This window comes from Chaetodon auriga, chromosome 1, assembly GCF_051107435.1.
Source record: "Chaetodon auriga isolate fChaAug3 chromosome 1, fChaAug3.hap1, whole genome shotgun sequence".
NCBI lineage: Eukaryota > Metazoa > Chordata > Actinopteri > Chaetodontiformes > Chaetodontidae > Chaetodon > Chaetodon auriga.
Genome location: NC_135074.1, coordinates 12,627,511 through 12,651,163, shown reverse-complemented (window position 1 = coordinate 12,651,163; position 23,653 = coordinate 12,627,511). Strand labels below are relative to the sequence as shown.

The 23,653-nt window shown below is 43.4% G+C and overlaps 1 protein-coding gene across 1 annotated transcript; it reads left to right on the top strand.

The window, feature by feature from the left end:
• On the top strand, positions 1-22,373 carry LOC143337742 (RNA polymerase II elongation factor ELL2-like). Its single transcript, XM_076757570.1, has 12 exons — positions 1-216; positions 839-886; positions 13,691-13,818; positions 14,907-15,070; positions 17,148-17,392; positions 18,822-18,946; positions 19,439-19,553; positions 19,807-20,284; positions 20,892-20,943; positions 21,405-21,576; positions 21,689-21,733; positions 21,986-22,373. Exons 1-12 carry the CDS (start codon positions 79-81, stop codon positions 22,094-22,096), a joined length of 1,821 nt encoding a protein of 606 aa, XP_076613685.1. The 5' UTR covers positions 1-78; the 3' UTR covers positions 22,097-22,373.
• The last annotated feature ends 1,280 nt before the right edge of the window (positions 22,374-23,653 follow it).

Genomic DNA, 23,653 nt, shown 5'->3' with positions numbered 1-23,653 from the left:
ACACCGTGACGTCACGAGGCAGCGTTGAGCCGACAGAGGAAAGCAGCTTTAATTGCGGGGCAGAGAGAAAAGCCAGCGATGGCTTCGCTCAGGCAGGAGCACCAGTATGGGCTCTCCTGTGGAAAAAACAACAAAAACAGCTCCAACAGGACGCTGTACCATGTCAAGCTCACGGACACGGCTATCAGAGCGCTGGAGGCTTACCAAAACCTCAAGGTACCTTTCCCTCGTGTGTGTGTGTGTGTGTGTGTGTGTGCGCGCGTGTGTGCGCTCGTGCGTGTTTGGAGATGAATTCACTCTTGTCAAAGTTGTCGCCTGAGCTTTTTTCTTTTCTCTTTATAAAACTGTGTCTCTGACGCGTTTTGTTAAACGAGGCTGCTGTTTGTATTGAATTATTCTAGTTTCTTTTTGTTTTTGTTTTTGTTTTAATAACGTGTGTTGTGTCCGTGTGACATAAATAAACAAACGAGAGGAGCTCAAAGTAGTTTCCAGTGAGCCTTCTTCTAGCTGCGCTCCCCCTGAATCAGTTGGCTCCACGGCTGCATAGCATACCAGGGCTCAACCCTGTGATTGTCGGAAAGACGACCTGTCAGCTGTGTGCTGGGAAACCTTCCTTGAGCTTCAAAGAGAAGTCTGTCTAGTTAGCTAATTGACAACTAGACTAGTTTGACTCAATAATAGCTCCAGTGGAGAACACTGACAGCACACAGGCGTTATTGATTGTGTACTTTCAACTTTCATTTGAACACTTTACAGCAGAGTTTACTGGTCTGTCTGTCATAGGTATGACAACGCGACGATGAAAATGCTCTTTCTTTCTGTCTTCCTCTATCCTCAGGGGTCTTTACCGAGTGAACCATCGATTTGTTTCAAGGGAAACCAAGGGGTAAGTTACATTAAGCTTAATCTTGTCATTAGATCCAATCAAACAGTAAAAACAAGCAGATAAAGGTGCAGATGCACGAATCACCTTTTAAACCCTTCATCCGTCAACAAACCACAAGGCTTAGCTGAGTTATTTAAATGGAAACAGCATTAGGGGATGACAAAACAGTGCTTTTGTTAAGAAGGCAACACATCGCTGTGACATTTCTTGTCTAAAGCAGGAACATACTGCAGTGAACTTTTTCTACAGCGACAGAGAAGCTTTTGTTCCTCAGGCTCACACGTCCCACCGCACTGCAGCTCAGATGGGAGCTTATAGCTGGTCGTCTCCAGTAGATAGGAGGCATGCAGGTTACTGGGTCAGGCTGGTGACTGTGGAGAGGCTTTGTTAGGTCAGTGAGCGGCGCTGGGAAAAGGATGAGGGAGGGGGGCGGGGGAGAAGTGCACACACACACACACACACACACACACACACACACACACACACACACTGACAGAGCCAGAGTCAGCAGTGGGGGAGAAGAGTTATCATAAGTCAAATGAGGAGCCCTCAGTGACAGAGATTAGCCTTGTGCACCTTGTTCTCATTTGGGATAATAGACTTAAATACTGCACGTATGTGGGTGTGTATTCACTTTATGTAATGCACCAAGACACCCATACATCAAGTCATACTCTTGTCAGTGAACCATAATCTGCACGATCTAGCCAAATTTTTTTTTTTTTTTTTTTTTAACAAAAATCACAAGCAACTGTGTCCCTGGGGAATACTTAATGTCTCAGTCTAATTGCATGGGCTGGTTGGAAAGAGTTACAACCCGTTTCCTGCCGTGACAAGATGAGCTGAGTGGTGGTTCGGGGGGCTTGTGTGGTTAACAGACGGGATTGGCGTGCGTGGTGTTGGAGTGTGTCGGCCCGAGGCACATTTTAAAAGTTAGTTTTGACTGAAGGAGTGAAGAGCATTTCTCTGCTCGGGGTCCAGTGTTTGAGCTCAGGCTTCAGATGGTCAGCTGATGTTTTTCTTTCTTTTTTTTTAAATTGTTCTCTTGCTCTGCTTATATCTAACTGCAACTCCAACGAGGAATATGAGTGGCATTAAACTGGAATCCACAGCTTCACAGCTCACGCACTAAGCTGTGTGTGAGTTTGTGCTGTGTAGATCACCATAAAACTTGGCTTCATGTTTGGATTCAGCCTCATTTTATTGGAGAAATTACTGTGCGGATATCACTCTACTTTACTCGGGATAGGAAGCGTACTGGCTTTGTCCTGTAACCCGGGCACGGAGGGAAATGTCACCTGTCAAAATAAAAGAAAGGAAGTTAGATTTTATGTCACATCTGGTAGTTTTTCTCAACAAGGAATCAAGCTGGTGAGATTTGACGGAGCAGAGTGCTGTACTGAAGCCTGTTTGGAGCCCGGTGTGAGGACTGGGCCTGTGTCTGAGGTTTTACACCGTCACAGTCCGTGTTTGGACTGCTGCTGTTATTGTGATGGCTGAGGGATTGCAGGGAATTTCACACCCCTCCCTGTATGTGGCACTGAGAGCTAAAGTTATTAGCCAAATGAATGTTTAGAGGTAATTACAGGAGCTGTAATGCTCTTGATTACAGCGTGAGGCATCGTGACTTCAGTTTGCATTAGCTTTCCCCGTCTGCCTGACTCAGACGTTCATCAAAGTCTGTTTTCATACATGTGTGTGCAGCGCTGGCACGCTTCTGCTGCAGTAATAGCTAGGCAGATGACATGAACTCTGGCCTGCTAATTTTCCAGCTCCCATTCCCAGGTTTGAGTCCCACTTTTTTGTGTGTGTAATGAAAAAGAGAGAACGCACCCTTTATGCTGAGTGGAGTGTGTGAGTGTTTCACTGCATAATGTGCATGTATGCATGTGTATGTGTGTGAAATGCTTACATTTCTTTGCTAAGGCCAGTGTGGGTTTGGGTGGTTGTTTTTTGTGTTTGTGTGTTTATGCTGTGTCCTGTGTGGCCTAAAGGCATGATTTATTCATGTGCCACCTCTTTCTTTTCCTGCCCTGCCTCCTCTGCCCATTGTGCAGCAGTCTTTGGCCTGGCAGGACCCTGGTGGATCCCCTGAGGACCCTCTGTGTGTAGTGTGTGTTTGTTTGTTTGGTTGGTTTGCCTGCACTTTTCTATTACTTGCTTTACTATGAATATCTGCATGTACGCTTTGTGTGTGTGTGTTAGTGTGTGCGTGTGTGTCTGTGTGTTCAGCCTGCCTATGTTAAGATCCCCAGAGTCCCCCTCTGATTGTGTGTTGTCTCCTCTGATTTGAATAACAATGAGCGGGGGAATGCAGACTGTGTGTTGTCACTCTCTTTGGATCACCCAAAATGAAAGGCATACAGTGGGTCCAGATGTGTTGTGACCTGCCCCGAGGGTTTGTTTGTGTCCAACATGATGGGAACCTTCCTGCTGTGGATCTAATGGAGTGAAGACTGAAGACCTCCCATCATAAACATTTAGTTACTTAACCATGAGCTAAGTCTAGACTTCTAGACTCTTTAAACATGGGAAACACTGATTTGACTTCCAGTGCAGTGGAAGCTGAATTATATCAGAGATGGAGATATAAAAACTGCCCCATTATCTAAATGGCTGCACCATAAAAACTAACTCTTAATTTGTGCAGAAATCATCTTGTATCGTAAAATTACCACCTGTGGAAACAAACGTCGGGCAATTAAGAATGTGAGCGTACTTGCATGTTGCAAAAAAATAAGCTTTCACTGCAATTCAGTAATCTCTTCAGTGCTCTGTATATGTTGTGAAGTCACCTGTTATAAGTGTGTGTTGTTTTCTCTGAGGTCACGTTAATCAGTGTGTGCCCACAAAGGGGAGATTGTTGAGGGATTATGATGTTTTAAACACTGGTGGTTGTGGCTTGCTACTTTTTTTTTTCTAAAAGGCCAACAATGAAAATCTTGTGCACAGACCGGATTACATATTTATTTAGCGAACGTGTGAGACGAAGACAAGCAGCCCTCAGAGATCCGGCGGTGGCAGCGGCTGCGGCAGCAGCTCTGGAAAAATACGCTCTCTGTCCGATTAAGGAGCTTGGAGATATGGAGCACATCCTGGCTCGCTGAGGAACGTGCACCGTCTAATTCCCCCATGTGAAGAAAATCCACACCGTAAACTAATGAGGCATAAAAGGGCAATTGCCCCCCCCCCCAAAACACACACACAACCACACCCCCAAAAGAAGATCCCACCTAGCTTTGGGGGGGGGGGCTTTTGTCAGACACAGTGACCCACAATTTGTTGAAGTTGACAGTTTGGCCCTCAGGCACCTGCCAGAGATGTATCGTTCTTGGCATTGGAGGGAGAAACCTCAGGGGATGCTTGTGGCACCCTTCCTCTCCTCCCCCCTCCTCCTACTCTTCCTCCTTCATACCCAACCTCCTCTCCCCCAATACTGGAACTCACGGCTCCGGCAGCAGCTCTGTCCCTCTGTGAAACTGCAAATGAAAAGGAGGAGAAGGTGATTACAGGCTGGGGCTTGATTACATGCACTGTCTCCCACTCAAGGCAGCCACATTAATCACCCAGTGGCAGCATGTGGAGCTCATCTAGAGAGAAGACGCTGCATAGCTCCAAGCATTGACTGACTGACTGACTGTGGGATCATAAACACGCGCAAAAACACACAAAATCCCCAGTTTCTCTCTTCATATGTCCCTCTGCCCCCCGTCCCTTGTTCCTCCACTCAGCCAGAGACACAGACACACATTGTGTTTTGTATCGCTGTCCTCCATTGTGGAGGGGACTCGTCTTAAATGGCATGTGTCAACTTGTGGCCCTGGGAACCATTCGGCTCTTTTGTTTGTGATGAGATGATGAGAAGTAGTGTTTACTGAAGTGTGGTGAGGACGAGGGTGGTGGCTGGCTGGCTGTCTGTGTGTGTGTGTGTGTGTGTGTCTGTGTGCGCGTGTGTGTGTGTGTGTCTGAGACAGTGGCGGAGATGTTTGGCTGATAGCTAGACTTTGGCCTTTCTCCCTCCTCAGCAGTGGCAGTAGCGGGTGAGCTGGAGCTGAGCCTCTGTCTGCTCATGGTGGATTAACACACACACACACACACACGCACGCACACGCACACACATACACACACACTTATACACAGAGTTTGCATTAGCACTGAGCACAGAGTGACTTGCCTCCTGCTGATAACAGACAGCGGTGGTGGCGACAGGTTTCACTCCCTCCTCCTCCTCCTCCTCCTCCTCCTCCTGCACCTCCTCCCTCTCCTCCTATCAACCAGAAAGGGGAAGCAGTGCCATGGCATCCCACTCTGGAGCCGAGGAGGCCAGAACAAAAGACGGCCTGTTTTCAGAAGGCCATTACTCAGGCTGCAGAGGATGTGGAAACAATAGCCTGCATGAGATCTACACCCAGACCCCACATTCAACCAAAAGCTAGCAGGAAACATAAGCCCTGTGCACCGACAGCAGTCTCTCACAGTTTTTGTTCAATCGACTTTATAGTTTGATAAAGCCAGGAAAGTGAACCTCTCCCGTCCTGCGTCTTCAACGCGTGGAGACATTTATGACAGCAGAGAGTGAACTGTGGCTCATTAAGAGAGTGTCGCCACACATGCTGGCAGCCCTGACTTTTAGCGTGTCAAAACGTCAGCTGCTGAATTTCTGTAGAAATGGCAGTGTGGCTTTCTGCTGTTATTCGGGGGAAAATGGAACCGCAGTGTTGAAGTGTTCAAGGAAGATGAGAATTCACTATTTGTCATCTCAGTTTCTAAAGATATTTTATCTTCCAGCAGATTGTGTTATTGTGTTGTGGACATGTATGTTCACATGATACAACAGACTTTTACTGGGTAGATTGAAACATGGCAGCAGGTGAGTTTGTCGGTTTTTATGCTCATTTTCAAAAACCTGAGCAGAAACACAGAAAAATCGAAACAAATCTTGTGTCGATAAAGACAAAAAGCAGTAATCTGCATCAGAAGATCGATGCTTTACCTCCACAGACCATCTCTTTCTTTCTTACACACCGAGCCACACCGAGCCACACAGTGTTATCATTTATTTATTGTTGTTATTGTTCCTTTTTACTCATTTTTTTGTGACTGATGTCATTTTTCTGGCTTTGTTGTGCTGCTCTCTTCTATTGGTGCTGCATATTTTGCCAATTCCAGTTGTTTTTAAATGTGCAGTATAAATAAACTTGACTTGACTTGACTTGACTGTAGACACACACCCACATGCAGGCATGCAGTCGCAGAATTCAGTGTAAACACACAGTCGCAGATTGCACAGAGGTGCCATTCAGCTCAAAAACCCAAGAACTGCAAGCGACGACTCACCGAGCTTTAATCTGCTGCTGTGCTGCTGTCTTCTCTTACGTAAGCAGGTGGGGTGAAAAGTTGAACTTTCTTCACTTTTGTTTCTATTTTCCAACATGATGAATATGGTGATATCATGAGCAAAAGTGTTGGTGGCCTGAGGGGATGTGCGCTGATTTATGTGTGTGTGAATTGGAGGGAGTGTCCCGTTCACAGAGACGTTTCAGAAAGTGACATTCAGAGTGAACGCTGTAAAAGAAAACTGTAGCTCGTTCACACTCCACGGCCATGCATTTGCCTCTGTGGACTGTGGGTAATGTTTAAAGTGTTGCGTGTGCACACACACATGCGCACACACACACACACACACACACACACACACAGGTGTTCTTACTTAGTTAGGCCTCTTCACGGGACTGTGTTTGATTGATTAACACCTCTCTCCTGGAAGCTGGGTTGCACCTGTTAGTTTGGGACGAATGACACCTTTATGATTCTTTTGTGTTCTGGCAACACTTGAATTTGAAACGCTGAGATTTCTGGAAGAAAAAGAAAAGTCCACTCCATGTTTACGTCTCTGTGATTTGCTTGAATCCCAATGTGTCACCACCGGCATGTGCATGTAGAATAAGCCTTCAGATAATTTTCCTTTGCTCTGAAAGCTGATGTTGATGGAAATTCTCAAACTTGAAAGGAGCCTGTGAGACAAACTGAAACTGTATTGAGGCAAAAAGTTTTGTGAAGCTTGCAGACGGAGAAAACAGATGGACACACGGACACACGCCAAGAGTAACGCCTTCAAAAGAGATTGATGGAGACAAAGGGAAAAGACAGATGGACAGACTGACTTTATAGCTCAAGAAAAAAAAGAGAAAGCTTGATATTTTCTGTTGATGAAGACAAAGGAGGAATTACTCAAAAGACAGAACAACCAGGATGTGCATCAATTCCAATAATAATGGGAATATGGAGAATGCATGGAAGGTGATGGGTAGGTTCGGGGATTAGATTGGTTTTTCTTGGGGTGAATATGTGAAGTTGTTAGGAGTCCGGGGCCGTGGTTTGGGTTAAAAGAATGAATTATATGTTGAAACACTTGTGAGATTCAGGCTCCTCTCGGTCGCCTCTTTGCCTTTTGGCCTCTGGGGGTCACTGAGCATTACTGAGGTCATAAGTCACTCCCAAATGTAGGAAAAATGTTATTACATTGAATTCTTAAGCATGGACCTTGCGAGCAAGCACATTTCCATGTGATCATCTTGGTGACTTCGTTTATGCTCGTTTCGTAGCTCCTGTTTTCTTGTCGCTTCATTCAAGAATCGCAAAGATGAGACGCAACCCACAGATTCCCTGAATATCTTACTTGAAAGGAAGACAATAAATATTACATTATTCATGGTCAGTTGAATTCTTTAAGTGCCGGTCCTTTGTAAGAGCGCCTCTCTGGGCTTGAATTGCCATGTGTGCCTCTCAGGAGAATGTGCAGGGCTTTGGTGTGGGCCCCAGCGGCTGGGAACGAGAGTGTTTGTTGTAGTTTGCTCAGCGGGGGTCTAGAAGTCTGCCAGTGGAGGTCATACGAGCAGCCGTCACTGGCTAAATGCCAGAGTGGGCTCCTGAGTGCGCTGCTCGACTGGACATTTGCAACAGCTGGATTCCTGTGACGGCACAGAGCACAATCCAATGAACACAGAGCCCATAAATTATTAATCGTTGTTACTGTGGAGACAGATTGGAGGAAATGTCCTCTGATGTCCTCAACGACTTCAGTGGCACAGCCTTTGTATGAAAAATCATTTAATTTTCACCTACAAGTACTTTACAGCTGCAGCTCTTCCTCAAATAGAGGTGTGTGAAGTCACAGGCTTTGCAGCACTGACAAAACTAACGCTGCTAAAAAAGAAAAACTAGCGCTTTCAGTTCAGCTCAGAGAGGGATTTCAAGGTTGGGTTTAAACAAGGCCAGTATAGATTTATGTTGAGTTCTTACAGTTTACAGATTGGCTCCCATCCTGAGTTCCTGTGCAGCGGCAAGTGTCCAGATTACTCAGCCATACTTCACCTTTCTGTTGTCCTAATACCTCCCAGGAAATGCTAATCACACTTAACGTGAAGGTTGGATTTCACTGGAAGAGGAATTCAAAGCAGCCAGCGAGGCTCTTCACCATCTGTCCGGGCAGTTTGCAGTAATCCACATGAGCAGCGTTTGCCTTTCATTTCAAAAATTCTACTTTGTCAGTACAGCAGCCAAATGGACTTTAGCCATAGCCCTGTTCCAGTCCATGAGATGCTGTGTGCTTTTGTTAGGAGTGTTAGAGCTGCAAGTAATGATTGTTATAATTGTGGAAAAAGGGAAGTGAAAGTCAAATTGGCCTCTTCATATTGCTTGTTTTGTCCGACCAGATGTCCAAAAACTGGAGATTTAAGATGACGTAAAACTGGAGACACTTGTGAGTGACTCGAGTGAGTGAATGTTTAGCATTTTTGCTAAACTTGCATTCATTAATTTGCAATTTTTTTTAGGTACTTGTGGCCAGCGCAACAAACACATATTGTAAACATATTACAAGCTTGTTAGAAGACAGTGGACATCAAATAACATCAGCATTCCTCTTGAGTTGTGTTTGAGTTCGCCTGACAAATTGCAAGTTCAGTTTTCACTCTTTTACCTATTTTTGGTCTCCACCAACTGTCTTTGCTAGCAAATGCTCCACTGTGTACACAAGCTAGTTCCTTGTTTTGTGTGTACTTGTGTGCTGGCTACCGTGCAGCACCTGTCAAGATTTTTTTTGCTGAAAATAAAACATTGATTAGATCCCGAGACCAAACCACAAACACAGGGGTGCACATAACCAGTATGCAGCTACACATGCACAACAAAAATCAGAAATGTGTAACGTCCAGTTGTTTCACAACACGTATTTGTATACCAGGCAGCAACTGAACATGGTCGAGGGTGTAAAATGGAAGAATGGACAATGTCGTATATGGGATTACTTTGGCCTCCCATATGGAGACCATGTTACGATTATGTTCACCGTATTATGTTAGCTTGTTAGCATGCTAACATTCTGGTGATATTTGTCTGTGGGTCTTCCACTGCGAGCGACACCATTCAGCTTTAAAGAATTAGTTGATTATCAGAGTTCACGATTAATTTTCTGTTGGAGCAACTAATTTATTATTGGTTAATTATTCTAGCACTTGTATGGACTCAAACGTCAGTCTGCAGTAGCACTTTAAAAGTCATGGTTTATGACACTGTCAAGCTGTTTCTCTGGTTTCACAACTAATTCATGTTTCACAATCGGAGGAGGAAGAGGAGGAGGGAGAGGAGGGAGAGGAGGAGGCTTGTGCAGGTTTGTAGGTGTAAGATTGCTCGGACTGACAAACACGAGCTAAGAGTCACACTGCGACATTTGTGTATATATCACCATCTTTATTTGTTTCACCACATTGGTTGTTGAAATAACAAGGCTGTAAACTTTATTACTATTTAGTTCATGGGTATGGCTAAGTGGTCATTAGGTACATGTATCATCTTGTGAAATGTTATCAGAACGGTCTCATGGTGAGAAATAATCCCTTTGGTGAGCTCTCCAGCATGATCACATGTTTTCTGACCTCTGTCTCTTACAAACAATGAGGCATCCAGTATCATCTTACAGGCTGTAAGCGTGTGTCATTGGAAGGCTACCCGCAGGCAAACATTACATAATTATGAACTATTACATTAAAACACAACTTCTTTCAAACATTCTGCATGCAAGCTGGTCTGTATTTGTCAGTGTCACCAGAGCTCAGCTGTATGCAGTTTGTAGAAATTCCTGTGGTGAAAGCATGCAAGTATGGACATGTGCAGCAAGCTGATAAGAGAATAGAGCCAACGTCTGTGCTGCCTTGTAGCACGCTTGCATCAGAAGGGACTTTAAAAGACAGCACGGAAGCAATGGGCCAGCCATCTGAGTGTGGGCAGCGCAGCATTTACTGCATTACGGCCTTTTAAAACGTTTATTCCCAATAGTGTCATGTTCAGTGCATATTACCTTTGTAAACAAATATGGAATTAAAAAGATCAATCACTAAAAATGTTTAAAGTGACAGCCCCGTTCACCTGTCGACCTGCACTATGTGACGTGAAACATTCTGGGATTGGGACGCAGATTAGCCTGTGGGCATTAGTTTTTAATCAGATGCACATTTGTTAGACCAAAATGTTTTTTTTTTATAAAAAGCATGTGATAGTGGCACATGAACAAACATTCAGTAGAAAACATTACAGCATGTGGAATATTGGCAAATACCCAGTTTTGTGGCTACTAAGTGGTGTTTTCTTATATAGAGTCGGGGTCAGAAACCTCCCAACTCTGATTCAAACAGAGTTTGACTCATGCAAATTAAAGTTGGTAAAGTTGGTCAGATTCATCATGAGTCATAATATTTCTCAGTAATATATCATTGTAATCATTTTAATGGATGAAAATGACTTTCCTGTAAGGTTTGTCGTTGTACCAGGACACTGACAGACTGGTCGAGATGTGAATTCAGCTAGAGCAGTTTGAACGAGAGTGAAACTGAACACATACATCGGCGCTACTCGCAGCGCAGACAGTACAGCAGTACAGCTGTTAACAGGCCAAGAAAAACACTCGAGCTTATGCCTCACTAAGAATAATGCACACTTGCATGCTAGGAACCGGTTGTTGAAGAATTGCACCACCACTGAGGCAGGAGGGGCTTTTTGTTCTGTGCTGCACAACCATCTGACAAGTGGGACACCGTCACTGGGAGTTTTCCTAGCTGTCTGTCCAAGCCTCATATGACATACCTTTGAAAGAGATGGAATGCGGTGGTGTTGTGGGTCGGGCAGTCTGTCATTGCAGCATATTACACATGCTGAGATTTTCCATTAAAGCTAGTTGACTTGTTTTTTTTGTTTTTTTTTTTGCAAATGCAAAAACACTGATCATAGCAGTTTTAAGAAAAGCCAGTGGTGTAAGGACATTAGACTACATTTCAGAGTGTTGTACTTCAGTGAAACTGCATTTGATTCAAATTACGAGGGGAACAAGTACATGTGGTGATACATATCGTCAGTGTTCAGTGTTAAATATTCAAATGCTCAGTAAGCTACAACTAATAATTTGAGATAACCGCTGCAGCCTCTGTGGATGTCAGTGTTGCAGGCTCACATACGTACAGGTAGAAAATGTGAGAAGGAAGTGGACATGGTTGACTGAGGGGATTTGAAAAGACCAGGGCCACATGGGAGCAGAGGGACACAACAGGAGAAAGTCGAGGAAATCCCCGATGGTAACTTATCGCTTCAAGCTGCTTCCCTGCCCCAAAAAGATGCCTGCAGCATGAAGAATTGGATTTCTGTGAAACTGCTGACCTCCCCGCCACAGTCAGGAGGCAGTGCAGAATACTTGTGATGACGGTGTGGATCTCTTCTGCACGGGGACTTTGCTCTTTGAGATTCAGCTTCCTCGCTGTGGTTCCTCACTAACCAGAGTCTCTCTCTCTCTGTATCCATTTCTCTCCTGTAGTGCAAATTTCCCTTTAAACTAAATGAAAATACCAGTGAAGAAGTGAAGTTTCTCAGGATTATTTCAGAAACATGCAATTACATCTTTGTGAGTGGTCAAATCAGAGTAGATTCAGACTTTTTTCTGATCCTCATTTTTCCTGATCTGTTATTATATGGCTCTGTGTGTGCTCGTGTGTGCATTTGTCTGCCCTGGAGGTTGCAGCCTTGGCTCTGGTGCGCTCCACTGAGTCTGCCAGGAGATCTCATGGACGCCTCAGTGGAGCGGACTCTTAAAAACACTGTTTACCCAAGGAGATTTATTTAAAGTTACAGAGCGGCACGAAGTCTCACTCTCCATCCTTGTGTGTGTGTGTGTGTGTGTGTGTGTGTGTGTGTGTGTTTGACTCATGATATTTACACGTGCAAGTCTGCATTGAGATGCTCTGAAAACAAGATGTGCAAGTGGTGGATTGCTGTCAGCGTTTTGTAATCCTCTTTTTTTAAAGACACGTATGATGTTAAAATTTCATTTAATGGGAATGTTTCTCCACACCTCATCCATCCTGAATAGTTCAACAGCTGCGCTGCATGTTCACAAGTTCTCATTATCTCCCAGAGTTTCCCCTGTGACAACGATCAGGTCATGCGTGTACTTTCTTTCCTGTGCTCTGACGAAGACTCACATGCGTGTCATCTGGATTCAATGTGCTTTTCCCACTCTCAATGGTGCATTAATCAGACAGTACTGGTCTTTGATGGAAAAAAAATAAAGATAGGGGGGTTGTAATTTTGTCTATGTCATAATGTTCAAACAGCTCGTATGCAACGTTCAAGTGGAGCAGCCTAAGTGGGCATGTGGTCCAGAGCTGGTGCCATTAATTTCTAATGGTGTTTTCACTGGCACCACGAGCAGAGAGGTCAAGAACAGTAAATTCTGATCAGTCAGTGTGTCTGACAGCCCAGTGCGTTGGTCCACAGCAACGTGTCAGTGTTCATGGACTTTGCCGTGGATATTCAGGTTCCCCAGTAGAAGTGCGTTAATGCTTTGATGAACCTCTGACCTTTCCTCTTGTGCACCCATCAGGCCAAGCTTACCCAAGAAATCTCTAAATCTGATCCTCAGATTGCCGTTGAATTTACAGAGCACGCTCCTGCCCCCCAGGGGATGAACCCTTTCGTCCTTGGACACTCTGCAAACTTTTCTCTTGTGTCATCATCAAGCCAAAATGTAAACTCAGCACACAAGATATTTCATAATCTACTGGGCTAACCGCCATTACATTTGTTGAGTACATCTGTGCTGCCAAGAGGATAAATCAGTTAGATTTCAATGGTCATGTGACCTCTTTTTTTTCACAAGCTGTGTGTATATCGTTGGCTCCACTGCTGGTACAGTTCTAGAAACAAAAAATGTGTGTCTGCTGTTTGTTCCATGCAGCCTTCAGGAGCTACTAGCAGACTTTTAGTGTCACATCAGAGTGAGCTACTCTTTTGCTCTGATCTTTGTAGTGAGCTGTTCAGTTGTGAAAAAAGGGACTTTATTGATTTATGTTGATTGCAAAAACCTTGACGTTGGATGGCCCCGTGTTCTTGGCTACAATGCATTTGGCATCAGAGTGTGTCGCTGAAATACTGCTGAGTAGGTAATTGCTTTTCCCTTCAATAAGATGACAGGTTGAAAGATAACAAAAGATGCGTGAACTCAAGAAGTCTAAGGAAAACATTGACGAGTGAAAACAGCTGGCCTGACACCGGGCCTGTGAAGTCAACAGTCTGTTAGGTCATGTACACATATAAGCTGTTTGTACAGACAAAAGTGTTATAGAAACTGACACGAGGGACTGTACGTTAATATGTGGGTTCATTTAACTTTGCTCTGTTGCTTTTCTGCTAATGCAGCTATGTTTATTTTTGTTGGTCTGTAGGTATTGATTAAAATCTGACTGTTTTTTTTCTGCACAGTACATCAAGATCCCAGCTCCCACACCGGAGTCACCGTCTGCTCTTCGCGTCTTCTCCTTCTACTTATCCAGTGACAGCAAAGACCAACCTCAAGCCAGCTTCGACTGCATCCATCAGTATGTTTCAAGGTATGCACTCAGTCAGCTGAAACTTATTTTCTCGTGCTGTTTGTCATTGCCTTAAGGAGTAAGTCAAGTGTTTCTTTAAAAAAAAAAAAATTACACTTAACTCTATCCTATCTCAACCTCCAGAGAAAACTGTGTAGAAATCTTTTTTTTCCACATAAATCAGCAGAGGACTTTGCTGTGTACAGCAAAAAACACAAAGAAGTTAAGCTTAGATTTGTGTAGTCTGTCACAGAAATTTTAGATGCAAGTGTTTGATCTGATCTGCAGGTTGTGGTGCATTTTGCCATCTTCACCGGGCATCAGTCCTCCAGCTCTCTGTGAGCTCAGGCCTCCGAGGGCATCGTGAGAGACGGTTAGCTCTCTGCTTGCTGTGCACAGGATGGGGCAATTGTAATTTCTTGTATATTTCTGGGCTGACCCTCTCATTACTGAGACCTGTGATGCCTTGTTTATGGAGTGGATATGCTTGGAAACTGAGGGTTATGCTCTGTTGCTGCCTCCTGCTGCCAGATGGCTAACTGTGGTTTGAACTCAAACTTGCTCTGGTTCCAGTCAGCTGCTGGAGCCAAGAGAAACAGCGTAACAGCATGAGGGCAAGATCCTGATCCTGCCCCCACATTTGTTTTGATATTTAGAGGATAAAGAGGCAAAGCGATCTCTGGCCATGTGTGTGATTGTGTTGTCGGGGAAAAGGCTCCTTATTTTTTAAATATGAAAAAATACGAATTTGGCATCACAGTAAATCCTTGATTTATTCACAGCATTAATGTAGCGCAGGTTCATGCATTAAAGTTTTTTACTTTTGTCCAAAATTATCCCTGTTTTGCAAGTGTGCTGGCTGGAGCCAATCTAATCCTGGTGGTTTTCCACAGGCTCTATCCTGCTTTGAACCAGGATATCTGGCTTTCTCACACGTAGCAGGCTGCAGAGCTATATCTAGCCTGTGACATAACCTACAGTAACCATAGACCTGTCTTAGCCAGCTCCCACCACAAAGCCACTTTATGCTACATGCAGTCTTTACAGTGTTGACTGTACAGCCAGCAGAAAGCCCCACGGTCCAATGTCCCTGTGTTTTTGTTTCGCAGTGACGGCCGCGAGCAGCTGGAAGGTCAAGGCATCATCCAGGACAAGATCACAGTGTGTGCCACCGACGACTCCTACCAGATGACCCGTGAGAGGATGTCTCAGGTGGAGAAGGACAGCTGGAGCCGCTCCGCAATTGAGATCAAACCTGGAGCCACACATCTGAGTAAGAATGGACTAGAGGTCTATGTGGAGCAAAACCAGAGGATCAGAGGATGATACATGTGCAGATTTTCAAGGGGAGAGGCCAAACAGCTTTAAGCTTGGAGAGGGATCAGCAAATTGAACGTGGATAGAACGATGCCATATAAAAACAAAAATAGAAATATAATAGCACCTATAAAAGTAATGGGAATATTTGCCTCTCATGAGAAAATATTGCTGTATTCATTGCTTTAAGCTGAAAGCCAGATATTTTCCTATTTTGATGTGTAATGAAACCAGATGTGCAGGCCTTTTGGTTATACAAATAGGACTAAAAGCTGCCTCTCATCTTTATTATTTTGTACCTTTTTTGACCTTTGGTTGTCAGTTTGTTGTGAGTTTCTTGCTGTCCTGTGTAGTGTCTCTGTCTTTGTAAAGACTGTAGTATTGGTCAAAACCAGCAATATCTGTCAAAGCCGGGTTCCTCTTATTAATACTACTGAAAAGTGTAGAAGTGATTGGACAGCATCTCTATAACCTTGACGTGCTAAGAACTAATTTTCACAGTTTTTTTTATTTTAATAGCAAATAGCTCAATTTTTTTCCAATTTTCAAGTACATTTTCCTACAGTGTGGTGCCAAAAGCATGTTCAGTAATGGTTCACTAATGCTGCAAACAAATCAGAAGCTTCTGTTAAAAGAAGTTAACACCAGGTTTGCCATGAAAGTGAAAAGTCTATATTCACAGGTGAGTAATTGTTGCTCCAACTTTTACATTTTTACAGACTTTGTCCAACAAATTTCTTACAGCTTATATGTTCACACAGTCACAGTGTGGAGACTTGTTTTCCTTATGGGGACAAAACACAAGACCCCACAACGTAAATCATTGAATCTTAGGGTGAAGAATTGGGTTAAAGTTATTGTGAGGGTTAGGGTTAGGTAACTGTGTGTGCGTGTCAGATCTTAATCATGGAGGATGCCTTACAGTGTATTAATTATATGAAAAGAGACATGAACTGACGAGCTACTTTTCTCTTTTCTCTTTTTTCTCTTTGCCAACCTTTGCTGTGGTTATGCAATATTGTGTCTTGGCATGATTCTAGACCCCACTGTCAGTGCTCCTGGGGAGCTTAAAGTCCGGGTGGTTTAGGCCAAATTTAGACTGTGTGGATTGTGCAACAACATGTCTTCAGGTGAAGATGACTTGGCAACATATGCGCCCGTAGGGAAACATTTAATAACTGCACTCTACGTTCCCCGTTCAGCCTCGGGAGGTGTTCATGAACACAGTGCACATTATCAGGCATGCCAAAACCCATCGAGCATGCATCTGACACTCCATACATCCAACACCATCATTTTTGCATAATTCTATATATTGTCACCATGATTAATAGGTGTAAGTAGACTAATGATAAAGCATAGAGTTATTAACACTTGTCAGGACAGACGTCACTTTTGTGGTTGAGAGGAAAGCCTTCTTTTCCTGTACCTCTGCCCCACTCTGACCTTCAAAGCACAGATTAACCTGTAATGGGATTAGCACAGAGATAGCTTTCTCTGCTCGAACATGCCCCATCTGTCTGCAGCAAAGATGTAAGCAATGATCAATGGGGTATTTATATCTGAAGACAAATAGATGCAGGCCAGCATGCACATGTGATCTAGAGGTAAAGGTTAGTAGAAGATATTTAATGACTGCATCCCCATAACTCAACCAGTTGTCAAGATTGTGCAGCCCAGAGAGTATGTACGCACATGGAACAGGTAAAAGCAGTCTTGAGAAATCTGGCTGCCTTTAACTCTTGTCACATAAAGCTTTTTGTAATGCTTGCATGACACATTTCACTGTTGGAGATTTTCCACTCAGGACTGCCAAAATCCTTCTAATGAGCTTGAGTCTCTCTAAATGTAAGCAAATTCTGAAGATTAGATGTCACTTATATTATATATTATTTATTTGTAATGTTTGGGATGTTAAATGCATACAGTATATATGCACACACTCTCTCTGTTTTACCCGTTTTACCATACACCGCATGACTTAATATTACTTATTCATGAATTTTGTTCTATCTACTTTTTTGTGTGTTCAGGTAAATGTGTCAAGTTCCACAAGAGGCCAGCTCCTCTGTCTGCGTCAGACAGCAGCTTCCACAGACTGTCTAACAACAACCGGAGGAATGGCAGCATGGCCACACCGACCCAGAAGCCCTTGAGGGAGCGGATCATCCACCTGCTAGCTCTCAAAGCCTACAGGAAACCGGAGCTGCTGCTATGGCTGGAAAGAGAACGAGCCAGTCCCAAGGACAAGGCCGATCTGGGTGCCATTCTGGAGGAGGTACGCAGACACATCACATCATTCACAGCTGGTTTGCACACATGAGTTTTGTGCATTCGTATGACTTGCTTGCCTTGTGTCCTTTGACCTTTGAAGTCACCCACTTCATTAACCTGACTGATATTCGTATGGCGTCATGACGTGAAACAGCATTTTCTCTTCGAAAAAAAGATCCAGTGAGTGCTGTGATTAACCAGTCGGCGCCATGAGTGGGACTACTAACGTTCTTGTCATACTGCTGTCAAGCACTGTCAAGCTGCGCACCAGAACCAAGGAAGAGTAATAACAATGGCGACCGCTGTAGACAAGTTAAACGCTGCTATTGAGGCATTTTTTCAACCGACATTGTAGTTTGTTTTTACTCTGCTCCGCTACACTCATTCAGTGCATTTGCACACTTCCTACACAGAAGAACGTACCCGTGCTCATATGCATGCACACACACACCGTTTTTGTGTGGTGGGTGTGTTGGGGTGAAAACCCAACATGGATGCATATAAACACAACAATGTTGCAGCCACCCATTAACACATTGTAAAATACATTTAACACCATTAAAAACCAATCACCGTAGCCTCTCTGGGAACACTGAAAACAAGCAATTGCATTCATTCATCATATAGTAGCAAGTAGTGATGCTTCACACCAGTCTTTCCATTCAAAACAACAAACCAAGAATAAGCTACATTTCGGCAGGGTTGAACATGGCGATTTTAAAGCATATGTGACCCACGAGTTGAAAAGTAGAGCTTTACGTTCCAGCTAGCATACATATAATCACATAATCATGTACTGGAAGAAACCAGGAGCCAGTTGTGCTTTAACCCGAGCTTCTTATCTAATTTAGAAACGTTTACCTCATGTGACTTTCCTGTATACATTTTTGAGTAATTCCTAAATGATGTTTGTACTGTCATCACTGGTGTGCGTGCGTGTGCTTGTTGATGTGTGTGCATGCATATGGTTCCTGTGTCCGTGCGTGTGTGTAATTAGGTCGATGCTGTAATTGTCTCTGCTTAGATTGTGTTTGCAGTGGGGCGGGCCGCTCTGTCAGGAGGCCCCCAGAAAGATAGATGTCCTCAGAGAAAGGCAATCTGATGAGATTAGAGAGGAGGTTAAAGCCTGAGACTCTCAGCTGGGAACGTCATTGTAGAAAAAGAGTTTTTCAGGAACGTGGATGTGCCACTTTCAGCATGTCCAAGACTCCAGATTGTGCCAGTGTTTCTGTAATTATCTGGATAAACTGACGGTGGTCAGTCATTAGTTAATGAAATGAATAATAATGAATACACAGTGCAATCAAACCAAAGCCATTAATGGACATATTAAAGCAGCTATAATTGATATATTATTATATACTTCTGTGAAAAAATTGTGACAATGTGAAATGGGAGTTTTAAGTAACATCATGTGGTATTTTGCATTCTAGGTGGCAAAAGTGAATCCCAAAGACAGCAGCTTCCTGCTGAGGGATGACTTCTACAAGCACGTGCAGAGGGACTGGCCCGGCTACAGCGAGGAGGAGAGGCAGCTGATCAGCAGGCTGCTGGCCAGGTGGGTCAGAGGCACGAGCCACACCGAGTGGGGAGGCCGTCTCTGATGTTACAATAAAACTAGTAATTAAATCTTTCAATTTCACTGTGACTGACTTCATTCAAGTGACTTCATGCTTTTCAGTGCATCCAGGGTGGTTTTGGCATTTATTGAACTCAATTGGACATGAAAACTTTTTTTTTTTACTGGTACGATTGTTTCTCTCAGCTCTAGGCGGTAAAAGGCTCCTCTCTGTCTGCCACCTTTTGCTCTCTCCTCTACATCTTCTCTCAGTCCCACACATCTCTGAACGCTCAGAAACCTAACATGTCTGTGCCTGCTACACTAAGACTCTGTTTCATTTTCATGCTCGGCTTTATTAGTTCTCCCGTAAATCCACATACCTTTGCAGCGACGCCAGTTAGAAGTAGTTTCTAAATTCGTACATTGATAATGTTTTTTTTCTTTTTGTCATATCTGCAAATTGCCTTGTTCTTTCCTTCTGTTGAACAGGAAGCTGCAGCCACACGTCAGCCAACAATCAAGAAATCTTCAAGCAAATGTGTCGATACTGAAGACCTCAGAGGATGTGACACTACATCACAGCACAGTGAAAAATCCTGCGGTGGTAAGCAGCCGTATTGTTTTTTTTATTTAACTTTGAACATAAGTGAAATCTGTTTTTACCCTGGTGCTTCTTTATTATACTGTGTGTAGTAGATAGATCACAAGTCCCTGCTGACTTCAGTCTCATACAGGTGACGTCAGTTAAAGGCCGTGAATGGTATTTTGTCGTTTTGCAGGTTGCAGGTTGTTTCTGTGATTCTGTAATAAAATGAAGGATTTGAGTGATTTCTCTCTTTTTCTTCTTCCTTTCCCAGAAACGTCCCGTGCCTTTTGACTCACCAGAAAGGTTAGCTGTGAAGAGACAAAGACTTGCGGACCAGAGGTTGCAACAGCAGCCGACAGCAGACGGACTCTTGAACAATAAAGGACACGACTTTGCAACTCCTACCCTCAACCCCAGTTTCCACACAAAGACTGAGTTTCAACGGACAAGTAGCCATCCTGGTAACCAAAATGGCTTATCAGGGGGCCACAATGGCTTTCCTCTAATGCACAAACTGTCTAGCAGCTCTGACACACCTGTTTCAGAGAACAGAGACCAAGAACCCAAAGTAAGCAGCCACCAGCCTCTGCAGGGTGACCGAGCTCACCAGCAGCTCGCCAGCAGCCAGCACAGGAAGAAGAAGTCTAAAAAGCACAAAGACAAGGAGCGGGAGAGGTTAAAAGACACCAAGGCCAGCGAATGGTTAGAGACGAGTCCTGATCTCAAGCAGAAACCGGACAAACTTGACAGTAAGGGGTCTTTTTATGTAGATTTGTCTTGTGACTGATGGAAGCCTCCTTTTCTCTTGTACTGTTTGATCACGTCCCAGAACCGACACAGTGATGAGGAGGGTTAGGGATGTTTAAGTTTCAAGATAAATGTTTGAGTATTCCATCCATTATATGGCAGTGGGCCCATCTCCTAAACACTGTTGTTTCTGCTCTACAATTGCCTTCAGAATAACAGGTTAACCACGCATACTTTTTGCTCATGACCAGTGGTAATTGTGCGTGAGGTCTCTGTAAGCGGCCGTTTGTCGGACAGCCCACTGCTGCATTTATACAGTATTATCTCATAAGCATGTCTGTGTTTGTTCCCATAAGCTCACTCTCTTGAGTCCTCAAAGTGTTATGTGGCTGATTGACTCAACAACAGCTCGAGCTGCTCTTCAGGTCTCTAAGCTGACATGTCTCCTGATACCCATAAGCTCTTAGCTAGTATACACAGAGGCGGGCAGGCACAGGCACAGGCACAAAACAAAAACACACTGCCTAACATTCAGACAGTGACAAAGTAGCATGTAAAAATAATTGTAGTGACTCAAATCATTTCCTGCATCTGGTGCCTTTATTCCAGATCCCGACATCACAAATGCTGTGGCCTCTGAGGAGAAGCCAGATTATGTGCTGTGAGTATGAACATGTCTTCACATCGTTTTGTTGTGGTTGTTCCATGTGCTATCACTTTGAACACATTTAAGATATATTAGTTGTTTAAATATGTGTTGAGAACAAACATCGGGCTTAAACATGGACATAGACACGCATGACTGTCTCCACTGGTGATGAATGGGGGGCACCCTGTCATCAGCAGCATGACAGTGTGGCCTTGTGCTGCCACCCTGTGTCAAGTAGAGGTATTACACCAAGAGAAAAGACAATTAGGATTTGAGGAAATAGCCTCTTTTAGCAAAATATTACAAGGTAATAGTGAATGAATAAATGCCACCACTGAAATATGTCCACAGTATAGAATCTTACTTCATACTTTAGTCTGTTGAATAAGACCAGTCAGATTGTCCAGGAGGGTTCCTGCCTGTATAACTTCACCATTAACTCTACAAGTGTTTGTCTGTGTGTCCCTTTGCAGCACGTACAGCACCATCATGACTCTGGAGCAGCGTCAGAGGTACCAGCAGGATTTCTGTGCAGAGTATGATGAATACAAAGACCTCCACTCCCGGATTGCAACCATAACTCACATGTTTGTTCAGCTGGGATCCAAGATCAAAAGCTTGTCCCCTGGCACACAAGAATATAAGGTATCACTACACCTGGTTCGATACATGGCAGACATTTCTGAATGGCAGCAAATGTGTTTATGCAGCGAAATGAATATCTCTAATTGAATGATTTGTCTTTCTTACCATTTAGATAATGGAAGACCAAATACTAGAAAAGTACAACAAGTATCGAAAGGTAAGTCAAACATCTAGAGGCTTTATTTAGTTGTTTTCTGGAGTTGTTTCGTCTCCTTAAAGAAGTCACATGTCAATCTTTTCTTATTCAGTAGCTCCATATCACATCTAACATGCTAAGAAACCTGAATTTTGAAAAATCTGCACTAGTATATTGAAGTTGACTGTTTACGTGCTGGTTGAGAATAAGGGAACATCCATTTTGCGATTTGTGTGAAAACCTTTTAGTAAAAGCTCTCTCCTCTCTCCACAGAAGTTTCCAGGCTACCGGGAAGAGAAAAAACGCTGCGAGTATCTCCATGAGAAACTGTCCTACATCAAACAGCTCATCATAGACTATGATGTCTCTCAGGCCTCGTCGTAGCAGTGGCTCTCCCCTTTATCAGATTTTTATATGGAATCCCTGTCTCTGCATAAACAACATTGTGTAGGTGTCAAACAAGGCATTTTTATTGAAAGTGATATAAAGGGTTTTGGAGAAAACTGCAGACAACAGCACGGAGTGCTTCTGCTGGGACCATGGACGATGCTGTGATATCAATCAATAGCAGATCTGTCTCCGGTATTTGTAAGTCTATTTGTTGTGAAGTTATCATTTCTTAAGAGGTATGAAAATGTGAATTGTCCAATGGAGAGGCAAAGAGTCTGCATTAATGAGATAAACATGACAGTTTCCCTCAGTTTTTGCAGGCCTTTTTAAACCAGTGTCAGTGTAAGCCATTTTGTTGGAATATATAACAGGTAGCAAATACGACTTTAGCTTCTTCACTTTGTTTTTGACTCTTGTTAAGTCAAACATTGCTCCAGGCATGGCTCCCCCTCTCCTTTTTTTATGAAGTTCAATATGCAGCATAGAAATTCCAAATCAAAGGTATCTTATTCATGACTGACAAATGAAGCAGCAGAAAAACTGAAATGCATCAAGTCATTTCATCTCATGTCTTATTATGCAAATGAGCTGAGATCTTTCCACTTGTTCCCAGGTTAACTTTCCCTTAATGTATCAGCTCTGTGTTCTGAAGCAAAGATACTTTAAAGCAGCTGCTGCATTAGTGTCAAAATATTGAAATTAGATTTTTCATAAAATCATTGAAGAAGTTGATTTTATATTGGGAACAAGTGAAACAATCTCACACCTCAGAACAAAATACGATTTTTAGGACTCAGTGATATACAAGAAGCTTCTTAAAATGAAAATGTTGTACAATGCAGCCAGTAAGAGGTCCTGATGCATTGCAAACTAAATCCAATCATCTTAAAATACTTGCTAACATTTTGAAAGCAGCTAATTCCAATGAGAAAAAACTGGAAAATACCCAAATGTTTGGACATGCTAAGAGGTTGACATAGAATGTGCTGCAGTACAGTACAGTACAGTACAGTACAGTACAGAACAGTACATTGAAATATATGCTGTCTCACCAAATGCATTTGTGTTTAAAGTATTTACCACAACCCCCTCTGTAGATAGACTGGTAAAGGGACCAAAACGCTTGGCCTTGATGGCTGTTACAATAACACTGTTAATCACCGAGTCTAGTTTCAAGTATTTCAACCCACTGGGATAAAAGTGTCTTTCTCTCTTATCTCTCTTCTTCATTGTTAGAACTACTCATGTATTTATTTTAACCTCTTCTTCCACTCTGTGTTATTGGTCTCCTCAGCTTGAAGAGTCAGGTCTTGTTAGATCAGAGTGTTTGTATCCAAGCAGCTGAAGGTGGGAGAGGTTTGAATCCGATCAAAGCTTCCTGTTGTATGGTTTGTCTGACCTGGCAGAGGTGTGTAGGACGACCTAGACTCCTCCAAATGTTAATGCTGAAATCCATCCAACACTTGCGCTGTGTCTGAAATTGTTCACTTATTCTCTATAAAGAAAAAAAAAACACCACCATACGCAAAGCATGATGGTACATTATGTATC

Excerpts from the sequence above, each read along its gene's own strand:
- LOC143337742 (XM_076757570.1), top strand. The coding sequence starts at position 79 with ATGGCTTCGCTCAGGCAGGAGCACCAGTATGGGCTCTCCTGTGGAAAA. Across the intron at positions 15,071-17,147 it reads ACCTGGAGCCACACATCTGA|GTAAATGTGTCAAGTTCCAC; the intron begins GTAAGAATGGAC and ends TTGTGTGTTCAG. Across the intron at positions 21,734-21,985 it reads AGTACAACAAGTATCGAAAG|AAGTTTCCAGGCTACCGGGA; the intron begins GTAAGTCAAACA and ends CTCTCTCCACAG.